This window comes from Anarhichas minor, unplaced genomic scaffold (genome assembly GCF_050575085.1).
Source record: "Anarhichas minor isolate MPS153535 unplaced genomic scaffold, ASM5057508v1 ptg000021l, whole genome shotgun sequence".
Lineage (NCBI taxonomy): Eukaryota > Metazoa > Chordata > Actinopteri > Perciformes > Anarhichadidae > Anarhichas > Anarhichas minor.
The window spans coordinates 3,656,062-3,677,383 of NW_027466467.1; the positions used below are offsets into that span (position 1 = coordinate 3,656,062).

Here is a 21,322-nt window from a genome sequence, read left to right on the forward strand (position 1 = left end):
GGAGGTCCGCCATGTTGCTACAGTAGCCCAGAGGGGACAAACCAAACGGTGGCTTACCTGAAGGATAACGATGTAACTTCACCACTATTTATACATCCGGCAGCTACAGAGCAACGTGATCATTCATTTGGATCCTGTTTGTGTCCACCTCATGAATGTATGTCCGATATTCGCTCTCTTTTAGCTCTGCTTTTGGTCTCCACCTACTCCTGAGGGGAATATCTGTCTCTTTAGCTGCTAATTAAGAGCATTAAGAACTAGTAGAGAACATCTATTTTGATTATATAGTGGAGTAATGAGTCTGTCTGTTGTATCCTATTGACTAGCTACCACTGTTAGCACCGTTGGCTAAGAGCCGCTGGAAACAGCCGTCCATGTTGAGAGCCATATGGAGGCAATAAATGTGCTCTAAATTCCATATTGAGCACCTTTAGCTGCTAATGCTCCACCATGTTCACTAGCTGACGTTATTTTCCAACTCTAAAAGTATTTTTTTGGACCTCGTGGCATCACTTGATGGACCTGTAAATTGTTATTACACCGTTTGGCCAGTATGTGAAATGTGCTAAAGCCTGGCTCTCTTCCCTGGCGTTAAGCTTGTAGCGGCTAACGTAGCCTCGAGCTGCGCCACCGTGACTCTGTGTATCTCATCGTTTTGACTTGAAAGCTCATCATTTTGGTTTACCATCAGTATTTATGTTTTTAGTAATTCTACATTTTTTCTTTGTTTTTTAGTTGAAATGTGCTTCTACAGAGAATGTGACTGAGAGAGATAAACAGACTCTGACACTCTAAAGTTGACTGATGACTCACAGACACATTCATGCTAACAGGGTAAAAGCTTACTGTGTGCAATATAATTTATGCTTATTACAGAATGCTAACAATCACCAGCAGTCAGTCACATGCATGCGAGAAAACTTCTCGACAAAGTGTAAATCTTTGATAAACTTTACAGGTGTTGATGCTTTAAAATACCAAACATCAGAATCTCTTTATGTTCATCAGACAATCAGGACTCATGTCGGGTCAAAGATGTCAGAGCCGCCCGTCTAAAACTCCAGTAGAAGTCTGCATATTTAAAAACTTCACATCGAGGGATTCAGCACAGCAGGAGGGCGGGTTGAAGCCGGTCGTCTGCTTGTTAAACGTGGTCTCTGTGACTTCCTGCTGTGTGGAGTCCACATCTGTTGTTGTGTAAAGACACAGCAGAGAGTCACCATCAGATCTGTGTGTCAAAAGTACAAGATATTCACCCTGAGTTATTTAATCTTGTATTCAATCTTTAAAGCTTTTTATTTCTTCTCATAAATAGCTATTTGAAAATCTTCCTGCAGTGGTCAAAATAAAATCTGTGACTTAATTCAGTGTGACTCGTTTGTTTTGTTGCTGGGTAAGCTTCAGTATTGATCTTCATTTAAATGTAATTAAACCAGTAATGTCCAGGAGGCAGGGACGCATTCAATTATGGCTCATGTTATATAATAATTATAAAGTAAATTACTGTATCATTAACACAAAAACCCTGCTACTTACTTTACTGTTATGCAGTCTTCATTGATAGACCTCATACTTTATGATATAGTTTATTTGTATCTTTAAAACAATGAGAATGTGCTTTATAGATAATTTTTAAATTTCAAATTATCTCTCAAATTATATATTTTTTGATCAAAACGTATTGAGACAAATCTAGTTCCATATATGGATAGCCTCATGACACGAACACCTGTTGTAATATATATTTGAATTAAAGCACACAATCGTAATTTTGATCATAATTTTATACTTAAGTTATGAATTCACTAATCACAATATTCTTGAAATTATTGTCTGAACAAAACACTTCTGACATTATCTTATTCTTGTTTTTAACGATCTGGATATTTCTTGTATACAAAGTGGTGATGGTGGCGCTAGAGGAACATCCTCTGGGAACCGAGAATATCAACAGCTGGTAGTAGAGATCTCCTGATGACAGAAACATATTAACTCTAAATCAGATTAAAATCTCTGGGATGTGCAGGTTTGTATTATCACCAATAAAGACAACAAGCAGCAGGATAATAAATAATCATTTATTTCCTTTCAGTAGAATCACATTGTGATGAAGTAAACATAACAAAACGTAACGCACTTTTGTGTTAACAAATGTGACAAATACTAATTAAATCTGACAAAAAGATATCTGAAACAAATGTGAGACAATTTTTGTTGTTGTTGACATCCTTTTATTGTTATTTGTTTATCCTTTTATGGAAATAAGACTTTTAGTTCTTGGTTCACAGTGGATTTTATCCTCCAAGTCTCTATTTCACTTTCAAATGTTTTATCAAAATATACACAATCACAGACACTAACATCACACACTGTCTTTCAGGAAGGGAAATACATTGATTTTAATAGAAAAAGACAATACAATCAAATCAAAACTTTAAAGTGTGATTTTTAAATTAGACTACATGTTCATATTTAACTATTTTCTGTTATTTTAGTCCTCCTGCATCACCCCGGTGTGCTGCTCTGCTGGCCGTACAGGTCGTACTCCCGGTGCAGGACGTAGTCCTTCAGTCGCACCGGCAACGGCAGGAAGCTCATGAAGACCGGCGATCGCAGGCGGAGGCGACCGAGACAACGACGGATCCGCAGACGGCAGAGATGCTGCAGACAGCGAGCGTTCTCTGGAGAGGACGAGGAGGAGGAGGAGGAGGAGGAGGAAACATTACCGGAGACCACCAGATGTGTGTTTTTGTTTGCAGGGATTAATAAAGTTTGATTTAAATGTAACCTTGCAGCCTGCAGATGTCGGGCCACTGCTGCTGCTCCATCACAGCCGCCTTCAGCTTGGAGCACAAGGGCACGTGATCCAGGTAGTCCAACATGACGCGGACCACCTGACCGGAGAGGTCCTTCAGCCAGTAGACGGTGATCACCTCGCAGAACTGCACTGACAGAAGGACAACAGAAGAGGTTTTACATGTCCAGGTAGGTCTGAATGAGCTTCATGACACACGTTCTGAAATGACTGAATGATTCAAAGTATTATAACTTTAACATTAATAGACTGCGACGAGTTTAACATCCTCTGAGTCGTACATGCAGGAAATTGGATTTTATTTTTTGTCTGAGCTTTGTTGCTAACATTCATTGTCTCCAGAGGATAAATATTAATAACTTTGGAGATCCTTTGACTTCTGTTTTAGTGACACCAGCAGGTACATTTTTAGGAATTTTTGGGACCATCGTTAATGATACAGTTGGTTTAAGATTTTTAAAAGGAATAGTTCACCTAAAATCAATATCATTTTGATATAGTACTCACTTGCCTCGGCTCTCGACGGTCCGTTTTTAATCAAATAGTGTTTTGGAGAGCGAAGCAAAAGATGACACTAATAATACTGACAGAGGGAGTACTACATACAACTTATATTGATATGTTTGGGTGAACTATTCCTTTGAATAGATCCTGTGACTTCTCTTTTAGCCAACAGCAGGTCAACATTTAAACTTTTCCAACAGCTATGACAGGGAACCTCTCAACCTAAATATACCACATCTGACCCTTTCTAGGACATTTAGGAAAATTAGGTTTAAGAGTATTTTTTATATTAGCAAGGCAACTTTTTCAGCTCCTAGTTTATGTTTCAGTTAGTTTAACACTGAGCGAGCTCTACTGATGAACTTTACGTTACCTTGGTGTCTTTGATCACGGAGTTGCTCCATCCCTCGTAGTCTTCAGGGATGTGGGAGCCGTTACCGTAGGGACAGTCAAAGCAACGCTCCACATCGTAACCATAGTTACATAGCATCCTGAGGACCACCTAACACACACACACACACACACACACACACACACACATACACACACACACAGCAGGCCAGATTCAACACAAAAACAGCAAATGCTGACAACTGTACTTACAGTGTGACGTAAAACTAATGTTTTTATAAAATGTTTTTTTAATAATAACAATAATAAGAGCAACGGTTTACCTCGTCTTTGAGAGCGTACTGCAGCGCTGACGGGAAGTGCGTTGTGTTTATTCTGCAGTAATAGTTGACGTTGGCTCCAAACCTCAGCAACAGGTTGATCAACTCATAGTTGCCCACACGCAGTGAAATCTTAAAGACACAGTCACTGTATCAGCAACAGGGGATTCTGCTCAGGGAGGTGATGGGCTGACAGGCCGACCAACAGCGTATCCATCCGCCAAGTATCGATTAGTGAACAAATCAGTGTGAGGGTTAGTCAACTAAGAATGTCTTTGGTTGAGGACATCCCTGACAGGCACAATGATACCAAACCTGGCAACCTCACTGTGACAAGAACACTTCAGGAACCTGAACACGATCACTGCAACAACTGTTGTTTGTCAAAAGATAGTTCAAGCAAATAACTCCCCGTAAAACCACAAACTCTTCCGTTTATGTGCCGACTAATCAAAGGAGATACAATTAGTGAGCTTCATGGGTGTTGGCAGGTGTATTTTTTTTTACTGTAGACAGAGCTAGGCTAACAGTTTCCCCCTGCGTCCAGTCTTTATGCTAAGCTAAGCTAAGCTAACCACATCCTGACTTCAGCTCTGAACTTCAAACACAAACATGAGATCCATCTTCTCATCTCACTCTCAGAAAGAAAGTGCATTGCTGTGTTTCCCAAAACTGTGTTACCCAACTTCTTTGAATATTAGGTTTGAGGTTTTTAATGTTTAGTAATAACACACACACCCACGCACACACACACACACACACACACACACACACACACACACACACACACACACACACACACACACACACACACGCACGCAAGGGTACCTGCAGACATTTGATTGGGTCTTGGTTGGCCATGGCCCCGGCCTCCAGCAGCAGTTTGGCTGACGGCACATCGTTATTTAAGACCGCGAAGAAGAGCGCCGATTTCCTCTCGTCGTCATAGCTGCGCCGAGCCCAGGGATGGAGCATGTAGTTGGGGTCGTAACCTGCGTCCAGCAAGGCCTGATGGGAGATGGGGAGGAGGGACATTCAGTTGTGTGTTTAACAGACAAATTCAGTAAAAGTACAAAAGTATCCTCGCTAGATGCCACTAAATCCTACATATTGTTACTTTAAAGTAACAAAAGTAAAAGTACTTTTAATGCAGAATGTCTTATTCCAAAATAATAATTATTATATTACTGTATTATAATTTTTGATGCTCTGAATATGAAAATGCTCAAGTAACGTACAAGTACCTAAAACTTGTACTGAAGTACAGTAGTTGAGTAAATGTACTTAGTTACTTTCCACACACACACACACACACACCTACCTTGATGCAGTGTGGATGTCCTCCTGCAGCAGCAGAGTGTAGAGGACTTATCCCGATGTCGTTGACTTCTGCCTTAGAAGTGACTGGAATCAGCAGCTTTAGAGCTCTGAGACACACACACACACACACACACACACACACACACACACACACACACACACACCTCCATCTGATGATATAGTTTACAACCACTTTACAGAATAAAACACAACAACTGACTCATGAAATGTGATGTAATATTTAACATTTACTGCAGGTGTCCTTGGTGTGCGACGCGGTGGATCGGCATGTGTCTCGTCTGTTTGGCCACGTTGGCGTCGGCGCCGTATTCCAGCAGCAGACTGATGACTTCTGGATCTCCTGACGAACACGCCTCGTACAAGATGGAGGCCTCGTCCTGCGCCTGGGACAGGACGTCCGCCCCTGCAGGACGGACAACAAGAGGGAATTGAGTTTAAAAAAAAAGAGAAAGTAAGTTAGCCACTTGATGACAGGACCAGGTATTAAAGTATCAAAAGTGAAAGTACTGTGGTGCATTAATCTAAGCAGCATTTAAGTTGGTTCGCTGGTTGAGGTGAGGCTAGTTAATACACTATATATATATATATATATATATATATGTCAATAAGTCATGTTTTTATCAACTGATTATATGTTGTGTTTTTAAAATCTTAATCTGCAAAGTAACCAGTAACTTTAACAATCAAATACATGTAGAGAAGTATAAAGTACCATATTTGCCACTGAAAGCTAAAGAATAAAGTAGCAAAATAAACACAAATATTCAAGTAAGCAAGTACTTCAGTGGCTGTACTTTTTGATATACTGCATAGATGTACTTAAGAACTGCAGGTAAAATAATAAGGAAAGGTTTGATAAGAAGCTGTAAAATGTTGAACTTTGAGGACTCTTGTTCTGCTCCCAGACGTCCCTGCTCTCTCACCTCTCCTCAGCAGCGTCTCCACCACCTCCAGGTGTCCGGCCTGAGCGGCCAGTGCCAGCGGCGTGAGGCCGTAGTCGCTCCGAGGGTCCGTCTGCGCTCCGGCCTCCAGCAGCAGCGTCACCAGCGGCGTCTTACCCAGCCGCGAGGCCTCGTGGAGGGGACGGCGGCCGTGGCAGCCCGCCTGGTTCACCCAGGAGCCCCGCTGGAGCAGCAGCTTCATCAGGTCAGCGCGGTCTGAACGGATCGCTGCAGAAGGGAAGCAGTCAAACACGATGACGATGAAAAGAAGCAAAATGTTGTTTTATTTTGTAAACAAATGTAAACAACATACAGTTTGTAGCCACCGCTTATTAGTGGTGGGAAGTAACTGAGTACGTTTACTCAAAGTACTGTACTTAAGCACAAATTTGACGTATACTTGTATTTGAGTATTGCATATTATCATACCACTTATACTTTTACTCTAATACAACGCAGAAGGAAATGTACTTTTTCCTCCACTACAGTTTTAGCTGCTAATTACTTTACAAATAAAATGTATTCATAAAACACATGTGAAGTGCTCATAAAACATGCTTTGTTATAAACTATACTACTATACTATCAATAAGTTGATTGATAGAAAATTAAATGGCAACTATTTTGATAACAGAATTATATTAATAATTAAAATTAGATTTTTAATAACTTTGAAGTTTTAACTGTTGGTTGGACCAAACAAACATTTTGACGGCGTCAACAATCGATTGATTAATGGAGAAAATAATCAGCAGATTGATTCATAATGAAAATGAGCTCCACCTCAACCAACTACAACAGTAAAATCCTGCTTTTACATAAACCGTGAATAATAATAATCTAATGATATAATAGATAGTATAACAGTCGCAGGACATTCATCCTCAGAATGAGTACTTTACTTTTAATACTTTCAGAACAGTTTCCTGATTGTACTTACATACTTTTACTCAAATAACATTTTAGATGCAGAACTTTTACTTTTAGTGAAGTAAAGGATCAGAGTACTTCCTCAGCACGCTGCAGTTTGTTTCAGTTTAAATGAAGGAATTAATCAGAAGGACGGCAAATATGTTTAAACTGTGACAGAATGTCTGCAGCTTGTGTTTCAGTATTTCAATATGAATTATAGCAACAATTTATAGGACTTTTTATGAAACAGTTTTTAGAGTTCAGTCCACACTGAGGGAAACAGGCAGTGAAGCTTTGGTCAGCCTACCTACGAGCAGCGCTGAGTCCTGGTCCTGGTCCTGACTGTCCGGCTGGGCTCCATGTTGAAGGAGGAAGGAGGCGTTTTCTATCAGACCTCCTTCCACCGCCAGGAGGAGAGGAGTCTGACCACGAAAAGTGCGACTCTCCACGGAGTCTGAGCCTGAAACTGGAGGACGTGACGCTCCACTGTATGATCTGGTAAAGCTTCTGTTTCATTGATTTGGGTGTTTTGTTATTGTGAAGCTGTGCACAATCAGTATCAAGCGGATGCAAACCTTTGAATGTGAGCTCCAGGATGGTTTGGTTGCTCTGAGCTGCTGCTTCATGCAGAGGAGTCCAACCTCGGCTGTCTGTCTGTGAGAACTCGTCTCTCTGTCGGACGATGAGATCCTCTAAGAGCTTCTCGTTACCTGGAGGGACGGAGGGTCAGCAGCAGTAAATATGTCAACTTCTGTCCCTTTCTATATTATTAGGAGGTCGGAAATACTCTTTCCCTTTAAAATAAAAAATAACCCACTAAGAAAAAGAATAAACTAGATATTAAAGTCCAACTGAAATCACATTAGTTACTTTTTGAGTCAAAAATAATGTATTTGTTTGTTATTTATTGTTTTTTATTATTAAAATAAAGAAAAAATGTCCGTCAAATAAATGCAAATTTCGAGGGAGCCATCGTGACATTGTGTTTTTATTATAAAATGTTAATTTTCTGCTTCTTGTTTCAGAATCTTCAGAAGAGGAACACAGAATTAGTTATTTACAGAGCGTTTAAGCTGTAATGTCAGTGAAAAGCAGCCATCAGAAACTAAAAAAGTAAATAATTGAATCAACTTTACCACAACTAAATCCAGAAAATACATCATGAGTTCTAAGGATATCTTAAAATGTATACCTGACAGTTTAATTTGTATTATTTTATAGTAAACCACAACAAAAGCATTCACCTGGATACAAGCCTTGTATCCTCACCTTGTATCCTCACCTTGTCTTATAGCTGTGAAGATCGGGCTGCTGTGTGCACACTCCGGCCCGGAGCTGTGAGCAAAGAAGATGTTAAATTAAACACAAAGTAGAATTAACTTCTGTGAAACTGATCTGAAGAGCTTCACCTGCTGGGGATAATATTGGTTCAAAAAGTAACTGGAAAAGTAACTAACTATTCAGTGTAACTAATTACAACACTCAACATCTCCAGTTCTTACAGATTAAAGAAGCATTTCCCCGCTGGAAAGTTGGGTTCGGGTCTTCTGACAAAACTCAGCTCATCTTAAAAACTGCTGAGAAATAATAATGTTAATTAAATAATTCAATGGAGTGTATAATGAATTGGTTACAAAATGAGTTTCCTTCACCTCCAGTCAGTTGATAAAAGGGATTAAAATATTTTTTATTTATTGTAAATAAAATTTCTAATCTCTAAAAAAAAATGGGCGTGTGAAAGATAAATATAAGAATAATATAAATGACTTTAACAACTGGTTGGTGTTCAAAGAAAAAAAATAAAAAGCTTTTCTTTTTATTATGAACTAATTTGTGGTTAAAGGGAAACGTATAAAGCTTTATATTTTATATTTATGCTCAATTTTTTCATCTTTTTGATGTCTTTTGTGTTAAAATTGTAGTTCTTTCGGTTCGTGGAAGAAACTCAAATTTACACAAAATTTGTTTCAGAATATAAACTTCAATAAACAAAAAGGGAAAATTGCAAATCCAGTAACAGGACAGTAAAGGAAAGAGCAGAACTTCCATCATGTAGGAGTTGATCATTTCACCAAAACAAACCAGGAAGATAGAGAGAGAAGTATTCATGACCTTGGTTTCTGAGCTTCCTTCTGTTTGTTGCTCTCGAGAAGACTTTGTTCGATCATGTACTGAGTCGCTGCGTCCTCGTCTTCATCCTCATCATCCTCCTGCAGCCCAAATCGCACAAACTCCATGATGAAGACGATGGCCCTGTTCAAAAAGGCATATTTCACTGAAGTTGTGTGTGATCAGCAGGCCGGTGTTGGTTTAAATCCGATCCTTCTGCAGTACGTTATGAACCCTACATGTTGATAGGTGAGTGGACCCCTGAACGCTGAAACAGGACGTGATAGTCGGCATTAATCTGCTGCTATGAAAGCCTCCACTCTTCTGGTTTCAGACTTTCCACCAGATTTCTGAACCAGGATGCAGGAATTTGTTCCCATTCAGCCACAAGAGCATCAGTAAAGGTCCAACACTGATCAGGTCTGGATCACAGGCGGTGATCATCTCAAAGGTGTTTGTGCAGACCAGTCAGGTTCTTACGCACCAAACTGGTTAAACCGTTTCACACAACCGCACAACTTTAAAAAACATCTTAAAACCGGATTGTTTCTCGTCTATTTCTGCTGTCAAATACAGACTTTTCCTGATTTTGTGAATTCATATTCTGCCCACTTTATCCCCATTATATATACTGTGTATATATATATATATATTCTGTGTATTCTGTTAAAGAGATGGAGTATATAACCACTGTTTGTTTGGCCAAAATATAATTGCATGCTGTAAGATTTCCCAAAAGTACAGTAAACGTATGTGGACACGAACGTTCAGTGCTAGAAAGTAAGAAGCCACAATAACATAATCTTACCAAACCTAAACCAAACAGTAGTTTCAACACGTCTGTGTTTCAGGTTCTAACGGTACTTATTAAGCTTGATGGGTATCCTACAGAGTACATTTGCTTATTTATGGTATTGAACAAAACTGACAAGTGTGAGTGAGTTACAGACAGGAGCACCATCAGTATATTTGAGTTAATAATCATAGTACATTATTTAAGAAGCTCACAGCTGTTATTTTTAATTTAGCAGTTAATTAACTGTAGTGCTGCTAACATCCCTTAGAATCATAGTAACTGATATTAATGGTGTTATACTGTCACACCCCGTTGTGTTTGTCTCTTTGGTTCGCTGGCTGTAGGTTTTTGTGCTGACAGACGTCACTGTGTTTCTTTACCTTGTGGGTTTGTGTTGAAGAGTCGTTTTGGTTTCCTCTACTCGGCTGTTCGAGTCCCTGCAGATTAAAGAGGATCTGTTGTTGTTGTTGCTGTAGACGGCAGCAGGAGGAGGAGGAGAGGTATCTGACCCGTGACTGAAACCAGAGCTTTATGTCTGCATGGGTTCCGTCAATGAATTCATGTTCCAGTGTTTTAATCGTAAAGCACTGCAAATACACGCGAGTTATACTCTAAATCAAATTCTTTGTCCTGGAATAGTGTCATTAAAGTGTCTCAATTCTGCAGGGAAAGACTCTGGAGGTTCGTGTGAGCTCTCGACCTCCATGATTCAGCCGTTTGGTTGCAGCACTCAGGCTGAGGGGGGATCTGACACATGTTACTATATTTACCGCCAGAAGAGTTGAAGTGAACTGATTAGCAGATATTCAGTGAGACACTGCAGGACAGATCATGACTGGATTACTCTGAGCAGTGTATTTGATTCATCCGACAACTACTTTTCAGATTAAATTGTTTTGTCCATGAAGAGTCCCAGGTGATGTTAGAGGTGGAGCCAGAGACATTTGGCATTTTTGCTTTAGAAAAAGTATTTCATTTATAATCAAAGTAGTTCATTAATTACTGTATATATTAATCGTTAAAGTATAATATTAAAGGTCTTAAAACTTGCTTTTGAAACCCCCCAGCTAGGGCCACAGGGTTGGTGGTTTGATCCCCAGCTCGTCCCGTCTACACTTTTAAAAAGATCTTTGCTACAATCCGTACTAGTGTAAACATTTCATGCTTTTTAAGTCTTGTAAAAGTAACATTTGTGACCAATAATTAAAACACGAAACAACCAGACTGTAATTGAAAATGTGTTTATTGTATTTTCTGCCTCAACTGTTTATGACCTTGGTCTCTCCTTCTTGCCTTTGTACAGAGCCAGCAGAGACACGTTGGCCACCTTGACTACCTTAAAGCGAACGCCAGGAATGTCACCAACGGCGTGACCTTTACGTCCGAATCCTGCCACCAGAACCTCATCGTTCTCCTGCAGGGGAGGAGAGAGGAGCAAGGGTGGTCAGTAAAATAAGAAACACGCATCTACATGTAGATTTGGGAAAAACTGAGCAGATTAAATTAGCTGAACCTGGAATACAATTAGTATACACTTAGTTTAATGGGCGGGTATTTACCTCGATGAAGTTGAGGCAACCATCGTTGGGGACGAAGGCGGTGATCTTCTTGCCGTTCTTGATGAGCTGAACTCTCACACACTTCCTGATGGCAGAGTTGGGCTGCTTAGCCTCAACACCGCTGCAGACGGGGAAAAAAACACTTTAACAAACTTAAACTTAACATGAAAACAGTTCAAATTACCTTAAAGACTAGTAAAAGACTTAATGCAGTACTTCACAGAAATAACATAACTATGACTTTCCAGTAGGTATGATGAGGGAAAGACTGACGTTTCCCTGGTGACATTGACAACCGAGAACAACTTTGTCAGCACCCCCGGGTCACTTGAGTTATTAACATCCAATGTCACTGTTTGAATCAAGCTCTCTGGTTAAGATGCTTTTGAATGGACCATTGAGGGGTCGACTTTGTCTAAGTGGCAAAAATCAAAAGTCTAAAACGACGAGCTGTCCATGACCCGTGTTTTGTTATCAGCCATCACTCCATCTTTTATGGTTCAGCAGGTCTCTTGGTACTCACACTTTCTCAAGAACGATGCCCTTGGCGTGGGAGGCTCCTCCGAAGGGGTTAGCCTTGAGGGCCGTGCCCAGATGGGCTTTCTTGTACTGTTTATCGTGCCATTTCTGCTCACGGCGGTGGTTACGGAGCTTCCTGGCTGTGCGCAGACCACGACACTTTCCTGGGAGACAAAGACAAATAATGTTAGAGCCAATGCAGCCTTGTAGACATTCAACAAAGCATTCTTCCCATATATTTGAAATGCTTAAATGTCTCCAAACCACACACTGCTGCAGTAGAACAGAGAATCTATCCTACGACAATTATGCAACTGAAAAAAATGTTTTCCTTTTCTGTTGGTCACACATTTTATCTTAAATATACAGGGTTAAAAGTGAGTGAGCATCACCACCACTATGCTATGAACAACTTCTGACTTGTAACATCAAGTGTGATTGGGTGATACAGCAACCACATCATTGTCAACTGCCTCCATTAATCCGATTTCATACACATGTAAATGAGAAACACGGTTGCTTAAACCTCAAACTACATTTAATTGTATTTAAACTCTAAGACCTGGGATGTCATTATGTAGCCTCTGAAGTGCAAGGTAAGCGTTTTCACATCAGTCAAAATACTTTGACACAAAAATAAATGCTTAAATTTGTGATTTTCTATAAATGTTACAACAAATACAGCATCATTGTGTGTGCTGACAGCATATTTCACAAAACAATCAGATCTATATCAAGCCTGAATTCACACCAACTACAAAACAATTGAAGATGTAAAATAATCTAATAATTTGTGTGTGGAACTATCTACAGTTAGCTTTACAGCCACTGCGGTTTAATACATTTGTCTTTACTGTTCACCAATAGTGAGCAAACATGAACATTATAAATCACATGAATGCCGTCTGGGGGTTTAACAGCGGTATTTCCCCAAAGAACCTGCCGCAATTGTGACAACCATACAGAGACAAGCTAACGAAGCTTTTGGACATTAGCTGCGAGCGGTGTTAGCATGATGCTAACCGACATTACCAACAATCAGTCTGAAGCGTAATACATGATCGCAAAGGACATCAAGTTATTTAGCTGTTTAGTTACATACTGTAATTATTAACAATTTATGGTGTAAACGGGACGTATGCTACGCTAGCCATGCTAACACGCAGCTCAGATGTGCTATGGCCGCTCCACGTTGCGGGAAGAGAGAACCGTAAAAACGGTCCGTGTTTAAGTAATCTTTGGAGTTTTTTCCAGCGCAAACGCATCGAAAACAGTTTGTAAGATATTCATAAACGACATAGACGTGAAAAATGTCAGCAGTGAACAGAATAATTGAATATTTAGGGTGAAGTAAAGGCCGTACCCATGATTGCAGAAGCGAGCCTGGGATCGAAAGGAAGGACCCAAGATGCACCGCGGCAAAATGTCTAGTCTGAGGACCCCGGCTGGGAGTGTCTACAGAAGATGCCTGATTAAAATGATTACTCGAAGGTTACGGTATGCATCCATTGGTAAAACGATGACGATTCATTGTATGCTTTTATTTTTGATACAGAACAAATCATTTGAATACTTTTATTCTGATGACTTCTATACATTTAGATTTCTATAGGTTAGTCCAAACGTTTCAGCTTTTTAACATTATTTGAGACTTACTTTTTTTTTACCTGCAATATGTGAATTTAGTGTTGTATTTTATTTAACTTATGTGAATCATTTGTTTTGCTTTATTCTTAGTTTTGTATAAGAAGTATAAAATAGCACACAATGCAGGTACAAGTACTGCAAAATTGTACTTACATACCGCACTTGAGGAAATATATTAGTTACATTACACCACTGGTCTTAGTCTTGTTTCCCTGCAGCAACAAATAGTTTAATTGTCCAACCACAGTAATATTCAGACCAGCAGTCCTTCTCTTTATTCTCAATTATCCATCAACACTCTTGCAGAATGTGAACAAACTAAATGAGTCACAACTTAATATTTGTTTATTCTTTGCTTGTGCAGTATCCTACTTTATAAAAGAGGTAGTAGAATAATACAATCAATTGTTAAATTAATGAGAAGCCAGCCATGATTGTATTCCATGTCTGAAAAATTGCAGATTCAAGGCAATTTCACTTCTCAAGTGTATCTTCAATACGTTGTTCTGTCTGCACACTCGTCATTGTGATGCCCTGTAATCCGCTGAAATTAAATGTATTTTGAGCTGAAGTGAAAATGAGAAAATGTGGGGAAACCAGGGGGCGGGGCTCTCTCGACCCCTTTCATGCCTGTGCTCTGCCCTGATTGGCTGATTCATCCGTCTGTCAGGGGGGTTTAAAGACGGTGGGCTGATTAAAGTAGATTACTAGGGGAGAGACGGAGGAGAGAGAGTGTGTGCTGGCATCCCTCTCTGAACACCACCACGATGGCTTCACCATGGAAACACTGCTGCATCCTCCTCCTCTTCCTCTTTCTCCTTCTCCTGCATCCAAAACCATCAACCTGCCTCGACCAACAAACTGCTGACGGGTAAGTGAAGCAGAGACAAGAGATTATGTTTTACCTTGATGCTTCTTGATTTTGACCTCTTGTGACGCTCTAATCTTTCACACTTGACACAGTCAGCTCAAAGATTACTGATGCGTTGTGACTGTGAGTCCCACCAGGACCTAGTTGCATTGTGTTTATTTCTTTAAAGGTGCATTTTTATTTGGTTATTTGGGGACAGAAGAACAATCTGAAAAACCCAACATTGGACATATTATCATCTAGTGATGGTAAACAGTTATTTCACATGCAGCAGACTCAGAGCAACATGATCATCCTGCTGGAGTTTTGTTTCTGTACCTGATGAATCCAAATACTCACTCTCCTTTTAACTGTTTTTTGGTACCAACTCCTGGCATAAATATAAGCACCCTGCTAAATGCTCCACTATCTTCACCAGCTAATCTCTAATTTTGTGTGTCTGCTGTTTGGCTCTGAGCAGTCAGAGGACAGTGGGTTTATCCGATGATGCTAATTTGAGACTGAAATAAACAGTAAATGTGGCAAAAAGATGAAAAAATAGCAACAACCTCTGTGTATCTGCAGAGTTGGTGAGAATTCTCTGTAGGCTTGTCCCTAAATTAGAGCTAAAATAATGAATATTGGACTCAAATGCATACCAACCAGTATCCCAGCATGCAGTTATGTGGCCGCACGTCTGGCTTTCATGCAGGCGTTTGTCTGTTCTGTTGCAAACCTGAATTCTTATTTTTATTAACCGTGGCCGTGTTTTAGTTACCTTCTAAGCATGCCACAACCATTTATTTGCCAGAGCCATGATCTTTCCCAAACCATAATTTCGTAGCAGAAAGCGAGAATTGTACAAACGTTGGCATTGGACCCGAAAAAAGAAGTCTGTCTGCATAATCCAGGCTTTTGCAGAGTCATTCGATATCAGCGTTGTTTAAGGGGAACGAAACTGTCTCTCTGTGTCTGCTGGAGAAAGGCAGCTGTTTGTAGATTGTCATTTGTTATAGTCGGCAGCTGCTGATTGTAAAAGGAGGGAGAAGCTGCAAAATCTCCTTTTGGCTGCAGAGCCACCGCATCCTTTGTGTGTGTGTGTGTGTGTGTGTGTGTGTGTCTGTGTGTCTGTGTGTGTGTGTGTGTGTGTGTGTGTGTGTGTGTGTGTCTGTGTGTGTCTGTGTGTGTGTGTGTGTGTGTGTGTGTGGTGCTAGGCGTGATTGTATGATGATATAATCAATGCAATCCCACAATCCACAGTCCGGCTCTGATGAAACAAGAGGAGCTAAACCTTTTTTTTGGCTGCAAGTGAGTCGGGAGGATTTGTCTTCTCTATGCCTCTTGTTCTAATCAAAGCACATTTATAATACATTCAGTATGTGCTGAGACAAATGTTTTATTCTGCATATACTGAGAGGCACAACATCCGTGGACAGAGGGGGAGTGTGCACGTGGCTCATTCATATCAGACTATTTTGTATTTCATCAGGCTACTTTATTATTACGTTATTGAATTGGTGTGTGATCAATACAGTTCTTATCTTGTCTTATTACACAGACTGTTGTAACCAAATGGGCACAGAAAGTATTATTTTGGTTTAAATGTGAGAGTACGAATTCAGTTACCTTTTCTATTGAAGGTGCTAAATTCCATATTCAGAGCGTATCTATGAAAACAGAGTGAGGGGTTGCCTCCACACGGCTCTCAACATGGCGACGGGCTGTCACAATAACAGATTGTTACTACACGATTATCAAAACAAAAGAAAATCACGATAACAATGTTATCATAATATTATATCATAATAGACTATTTAAAAAGTAATGCTATCAGTCAGATTCATCTTTAACTTTTATTATTTATGACAAAATAATAATATATTTGTTAATTATTTTCTGTTCTATTGGTAAATTAATTACACTCAAAATATGGGTGTAGGGAGGTGGAGAGAGAGTCTGTAACCATAATACTGTATAAGATCAGAGTGGGTCCTCGCAGCAACAGAACTTCTCTGTTCCAGACTGATCACTCTGTCTGGTCTCTTAAACTCTAATCCACCAGGTAGACGACTGGGTCACTAGACTAACGAGATGCATTCTGGGTAGTCAAAACCTCACAGGATCATCTGGTGATCATCTTCCCTCGCTCCTCTGTTTCTAAACCTCATTATTTATCAGGGCAATTTAACATATTGTCATGATGTTACCTTATATTTTCTATAATTTGACAAGCAACCATCAGTAGTTCTCAACAATTATTTATTTGGCTTATAACCAAATATATATATCTTGTAACTGGACGTTTCTTTTTGTTTTTGTTTCTTTTCTGTTATTAGACACTATCATTATAGTGTATTACTGTTTATTTAAAGAAGAATCTTTAATCTGAGTTAGACAACTTTATTTATGTGCAAGGTTCTTTTAACATGTCAACATTGTTTATGTTTTCCCATAATAACATATCAACATATTTGGATTTAGCCATATTTCTTGTCACATTGGCCAACTGTCAAATGATAATGAGTCAGAATTAGATTTTAATTGAGTGATTGTAAAATTATTTCAAAAATTGCTAATATTGACCGTATTTCTTTACAACTGATAGAAATGCAAATAAATACAATCTAGAATATAAAAAATAATAAATGAAAACAAATCTCACTATTTCTTAATTAGAAGAAGAAATGAAAAAAGTGAGAAATAAAAAGAAAAGAAGATATTTATACATTCATATTTAAACAATATCTCAAACACACCCTCAGAACTGACAGACATTTAGTGTCAGATGTGATCATTTATTAAATATGTGACCTGAATAAAAACAGAAAGGAATGTTGATCAATGAAAGAGAGAATCAAATCAATTAAAACAGGAAGCTGTGTTAAATTAAAAGTGGGAAAAGTAAAATAAATGATAAACATTTATTTATTTATTGATCTTCCTGCCACTTTTGTTCACAGTGCTGCTGTCTCTCCAGACCATGGTGAGTATCATTTATCTATATCTATATCTATATCTATATCTATCTTTAGAAACATCCCCACACCTTAAATACTAAATATTAATAATATTAATAATTCATTGTGTTTTGATAATCTACTACCTTCCCATAAACCCCTCTGATGGATTGTTCGGTAGTTGCTCCTTATGCTCATAGTTGGGAAATAATGTATAACAATCAATGAATCATTTGTGTGTATCGATCTAATAGAAAACTACTCAAAACAACACCAACAACGGAAGATTAAAAGAACCCAACAGTCATGTAGCATATTCTTTCAGTACTGTAATTTCAGTACTTAATATATAAAGTATACATTTACCCAACTAGCTAAATTAACCTACATTTTTAGAAATAACTACAGAAGCCTTCACAGAAGTAGAAGTACCAGCAAATCAGCAGGACTCCAAAAACGTTATTACTCTAACTGCTGTTGTCAGAGGCAACCTAGTGTCTCCAAAATGTAAACTTTTCAGAAAACTACAAACAAAAGTCTTTGTTTATATATATATATATAGGTTTTTAGATATGTGTATTTGCCCAAGGGGCTTCTAAGTATATATTTTATGTGGTTTAATTCATAAAATGAGGGAATCTATCCTGTTATTGTCTCTCCAGATGAAGAGATGGCACATAGTGATGGAGGGATGTGGACGGAGGAGCGTTTGATGTCTGCAGACCAACCGTTCAGACAACTGCAGGTAAACTGTGAGAGGAGGAGAGCAGAACAGTGTTTTACTCAAGTAGAAGTATTGATACTAATTAGAGGTAAAAACAAACAAATGGTGGTGGTAAAATACAGCAATGCATTCAAAACTGTGTGTTAGTAAAAGTGAGCAAGATTCAGCGAGGACACTCAAAGAGAGTTTCACTGCTGAGAAAGAAATCATCTGATTTCCATTCCTTAAGAGCAGTTGAAGGAAAGGAATTAAGGAAGGAAGTATAGCAGGAGAGGAGCAAACACGGTATGAGGATTAGAGGTTAGTATGGGGATGCAGGTTTTTATTTTAATATACAAATACAATCAGATTGGAATCATGAGCTCTCTGTCAGTCAGCTGTGTTTCAATCAAGAACTGTAGGACAAGTATTTTCTCTCTCTGTTTCTCTCTCTTTCAAGCCTTCTCTTCAGTCTCCAGATGTGTCTCGGAGGAAGATACTTCAGACGCCAGGAGTTGCAGTTCCCTTCCCTCCCCTCAAGGTGGGGTTGTCTTAAGATGATTTACCAGCTAAACACTGTAGAGACACTGATGGCTGAGAAAATATTCAAACATCTCTCACAACACACAGTCAATACTGTTGTCCCCGTCCACCAGGTGTTGTCCAGTAATACTGTTGTCCCCGTCTACCAGGTGTTGTCCGATGGGGAGCCGTGCGTCCTGTTCCAGGCCAGGAAGCTGTCTCTCCGCTATGAGAAGCAGAAGCAGCTGGACCTGACAGAGAGAGCCTTTTCTCCTCAGAAACCTGTTGACACCAGCCAGTCTGTCTGCCGCCAGGACAAGGCCACGTACGTACACCTGTCTGTCTGAGTGACCCGACTGTCTACCTGTCTGTCTGATTTACACAAACCTTTAAAAGCATCAGAAAACATAAATGATTTTTCTGATGTCTGTCTGTCTTCACCAGGCTGATCATGAGGTTTGGAGATGTGGAGGATTTGAGAGGCCTGTCCATCAGGTCAGTCATACAACATGTCTGACAATCACGCACAAAAACATAACTTCATATAATGTTTATCAAGACAAATATGCGATCAAATGTTATGTAAAAGAGGCGGTAACACTGATAAGACAGATCTAACTTCTTCTTAATGTTACTCACCAAAACACATTTTGGTCCTAACAAATCTGTTGACTGCATTTCCTTCCTCATAAAACATTTGCAAAGCCATTTTTATTTTTAAACCATTTAAGACCTCCATTGTTTAAATTCATGTTAGCTTGCAATCTTCTTCTTTGTTGGTGTGTTGCATTTCTTAGTGCATCACCTCCTCCTGTAGATCAGTGGAATAATGCGAGACCATTGGCACAAAGGAAAAAGGGGTCCTACTCATATCAAAACTGCTCACTGCGCTACTAGAGTTAAAAAGCTCCACATGGTACCTTTTAAAGCTTAAAGGTCTACAGCCATGCAAGCAGCTGAAACGTTTACTGTAAAATTTGGACTGAAGGTCTCCTGTCGTGCCTCTGTTGTCAGACTGCAGCTGTCCAACACCTTCTACGAGTCTTCGGGTCAGTGGTGGTTCTCGGTGGACAGCGTGTCTCTGCTCTACAACACCTCTGAGGAGGCCGTGTTCAACGCCAGCGACGTGTACGCTCCGGCCTCCTCCTCCTACCACTGCCTCCACGTCAGCAGCCTGCAGCGCTACAGCGCCCTGCTGCTGCCCAGCACCGACCACGCCCGCCGCTGGAGCGTCACCTTCACCAACTTCCAGGTACCTGTCCAGGTTATTGCAGGTTTAAACAAAATTGACTGAAGCTTGGGGTAGTTTTATTTATTTATTTGCATGGAAATAGTTATTTTCCAGTACCACTTGACACTGATATAATATCTGCATTGAATGTTTGTTTGGATTTGAACTATGCTTACACACCCTGAATCCTAAGAGGATTTATTTCACTGTATGCTGACGATAAACTTGAATTCTGAACCGTCACACTATGAATTTGATCTTCAAAATGTCCCTGTCTCCTCGTCAGATCCAGGCGTTCAACGTCACCTCCGGTACATTTTCTCCTGCGACCGTCTGCGCCACCTTCATGACGCCGGCCATCCTGATGGGCCTCATCACTTCCCTCATCCTGCTGCTGGTCCTGGCCTACGCCCTGCACATGGTCGTCCACCTGAAACACATCGAGCACGACGACGAACACAAGGCCGACGTCTACTTTCCCCAAAGCCCCGAACAGCCCGAACACTGCTGTCTGGAAAACGACGCTGAGAAAAATATACTGTAGAGTAGCCAAGGGGATGATTAGACACTTCAAAAAGAGACACTGACTGATGCTGACAACTGACACCAAACCTCTAGTGGGATGGTACACGTCAAGCTCAGGATTAGATTTTTTAAATGTACATTTCTAGTGTTTTTTTTTATATTCCTTTTAGTGAATTTCTGCATTTGTCTTTATAAAAAATTTAATAAAATATAAATAAAAATGCATGTTTTGTTTTATCTATATTTTTTGTTGTGGCAATTTTGTGAACCCACTCTGACAATGAGGTACGACACAAAATCTCTTGTGGGGTACACAAACAAAAGAGGTTAGTTTGTAATATGCACCCCGATGGGAATCTGTTCTCTCTCTTTAAACCGTGTCTTGGTCCTCCTCCTTTGGTCGATGTTGCTTCTTTCAGTTAGTATCTTGCATGATTTTATTCTCAAAGCAAAGGTCAGCATCTTCTGATGACGTCCAACAACAACAACAATGCCTTAGTTAAGGCAATCAGGCCAAAATTAATTCAGTCAAAGGTTACATTGTACAGGATTCAGCATGATCAAACACAGGGGACCTTAACATGATTACATAAACATGACTTCACTCACAGCTAGTATAAAATAGAAACGGCCTAATAAACTCTGTTATTGTGAAAAGAAGCATTTATGAAACATTCATAATATTGAGCTCAGCTTTTATTATGTACTATATTGTCTGCA

General features: G+C 39.6%; 3 protein-coding genes across 4 annotated transcripts; 1 reads left to right on the forward strand and 2 right to left on the reverse strand.

Annotated features, from left to right (window-relative positions):
• Positions 1–2,074: 2,074 nt before the first annotated feature.
• Positions 2,075–10,506, reverse strand: asb14a (ankyrin repeat and SOCS box containing 14a). Of its 2 annotated transcripts, XM_076095932.1 has the most exons (13): positions 10,470–10,506; positions 9,297–9,437; positions 8,467–8,519; positions 7,760–7,894; positions 7,492–7,644; positions 6,255–6,500; positions 5,563–5,734; positions 5,312–5,417; positions 4,819–4,998; positions 3,994–4,122; positions 3,693–3,821; positions 2,789–2,942; positions 2,075–2,681 (listed from the first exon to the last, which is right to left on the reverse strand). In XM_076095932.1, exons 2-13 carry the CDS (start codon positions 9,419–9,421, stop codon positions 2,506–2,508), a joined length of 1,758 nt encoding a protein of 585 aa, XP_075952047.1. In that variant the 5' UTR covers positions 9,422–9,437; positions 10,470–10,506; the 3' UTR covers positions 2,075–2,505. The 2 variants fall into 2 exon arrangements, with proteins under 2 accessions (XP_075952047.1, XP_075952046.1); XM_076095931.1 differs by lacking the exon at positions 10,470–10,506 and having other exon boundaries at positions 7,492–7,650; positions 9,297–9,783.
• Positions 10,507–11,314: 808 nt separating this feature from the next.
• On the reverse strand, positions 11,315–13,676 carry rps23 (ribosomal protein S23). Its single transcript, XM_076096233.1, has 4 exons — positions 13,531–13,676; positions 12,172–12,331; positions 11,649–11,769; positions 11,315–11,503 (listed from the first exon to the last, which is right to left on the reverse strand). Exons 1-4 carry the CDS (start codon positions 13,532–13,534, stop codon positions 11,357–11,359), a joined length of 432 nt encoding a protein of 143 aa, XP_075952348.1. The 5' UTR covers positions 13,535–13,676; the 3' UTR covers positions 11,315–11,356.
• Positions 13,677–14,489: 813 nt separating this feature from the next.
• Positions 14,490–21,168, forward strand: atp6ap1la (ATPase H+ transporting accessory protein 1 like a). The gene is made up of 8 exons (XM_076095598.1): positions 14,490–14,685; positions 17,625–17,647; positions 18,284–18,366; positions 18,785–18,865; positions 19,017–19,171; positions 19,291–19,341; positions 19,861–20,098; positions 20,364–21,168. The coding sequence occupies exons 1-8, from the start codon at positions 14,582–14,584 to the stop codon at positions 20,619–20,621; spliced, it is 993 nt and encodes a 330-aa protein (XP_075951713.1). The 5' UTR covers positions 14,490–14,581; the 3' UTR covers positions 20,622–21,168.
• Positions 21,169–21,322: the final 154 nt, after the last annotated feature.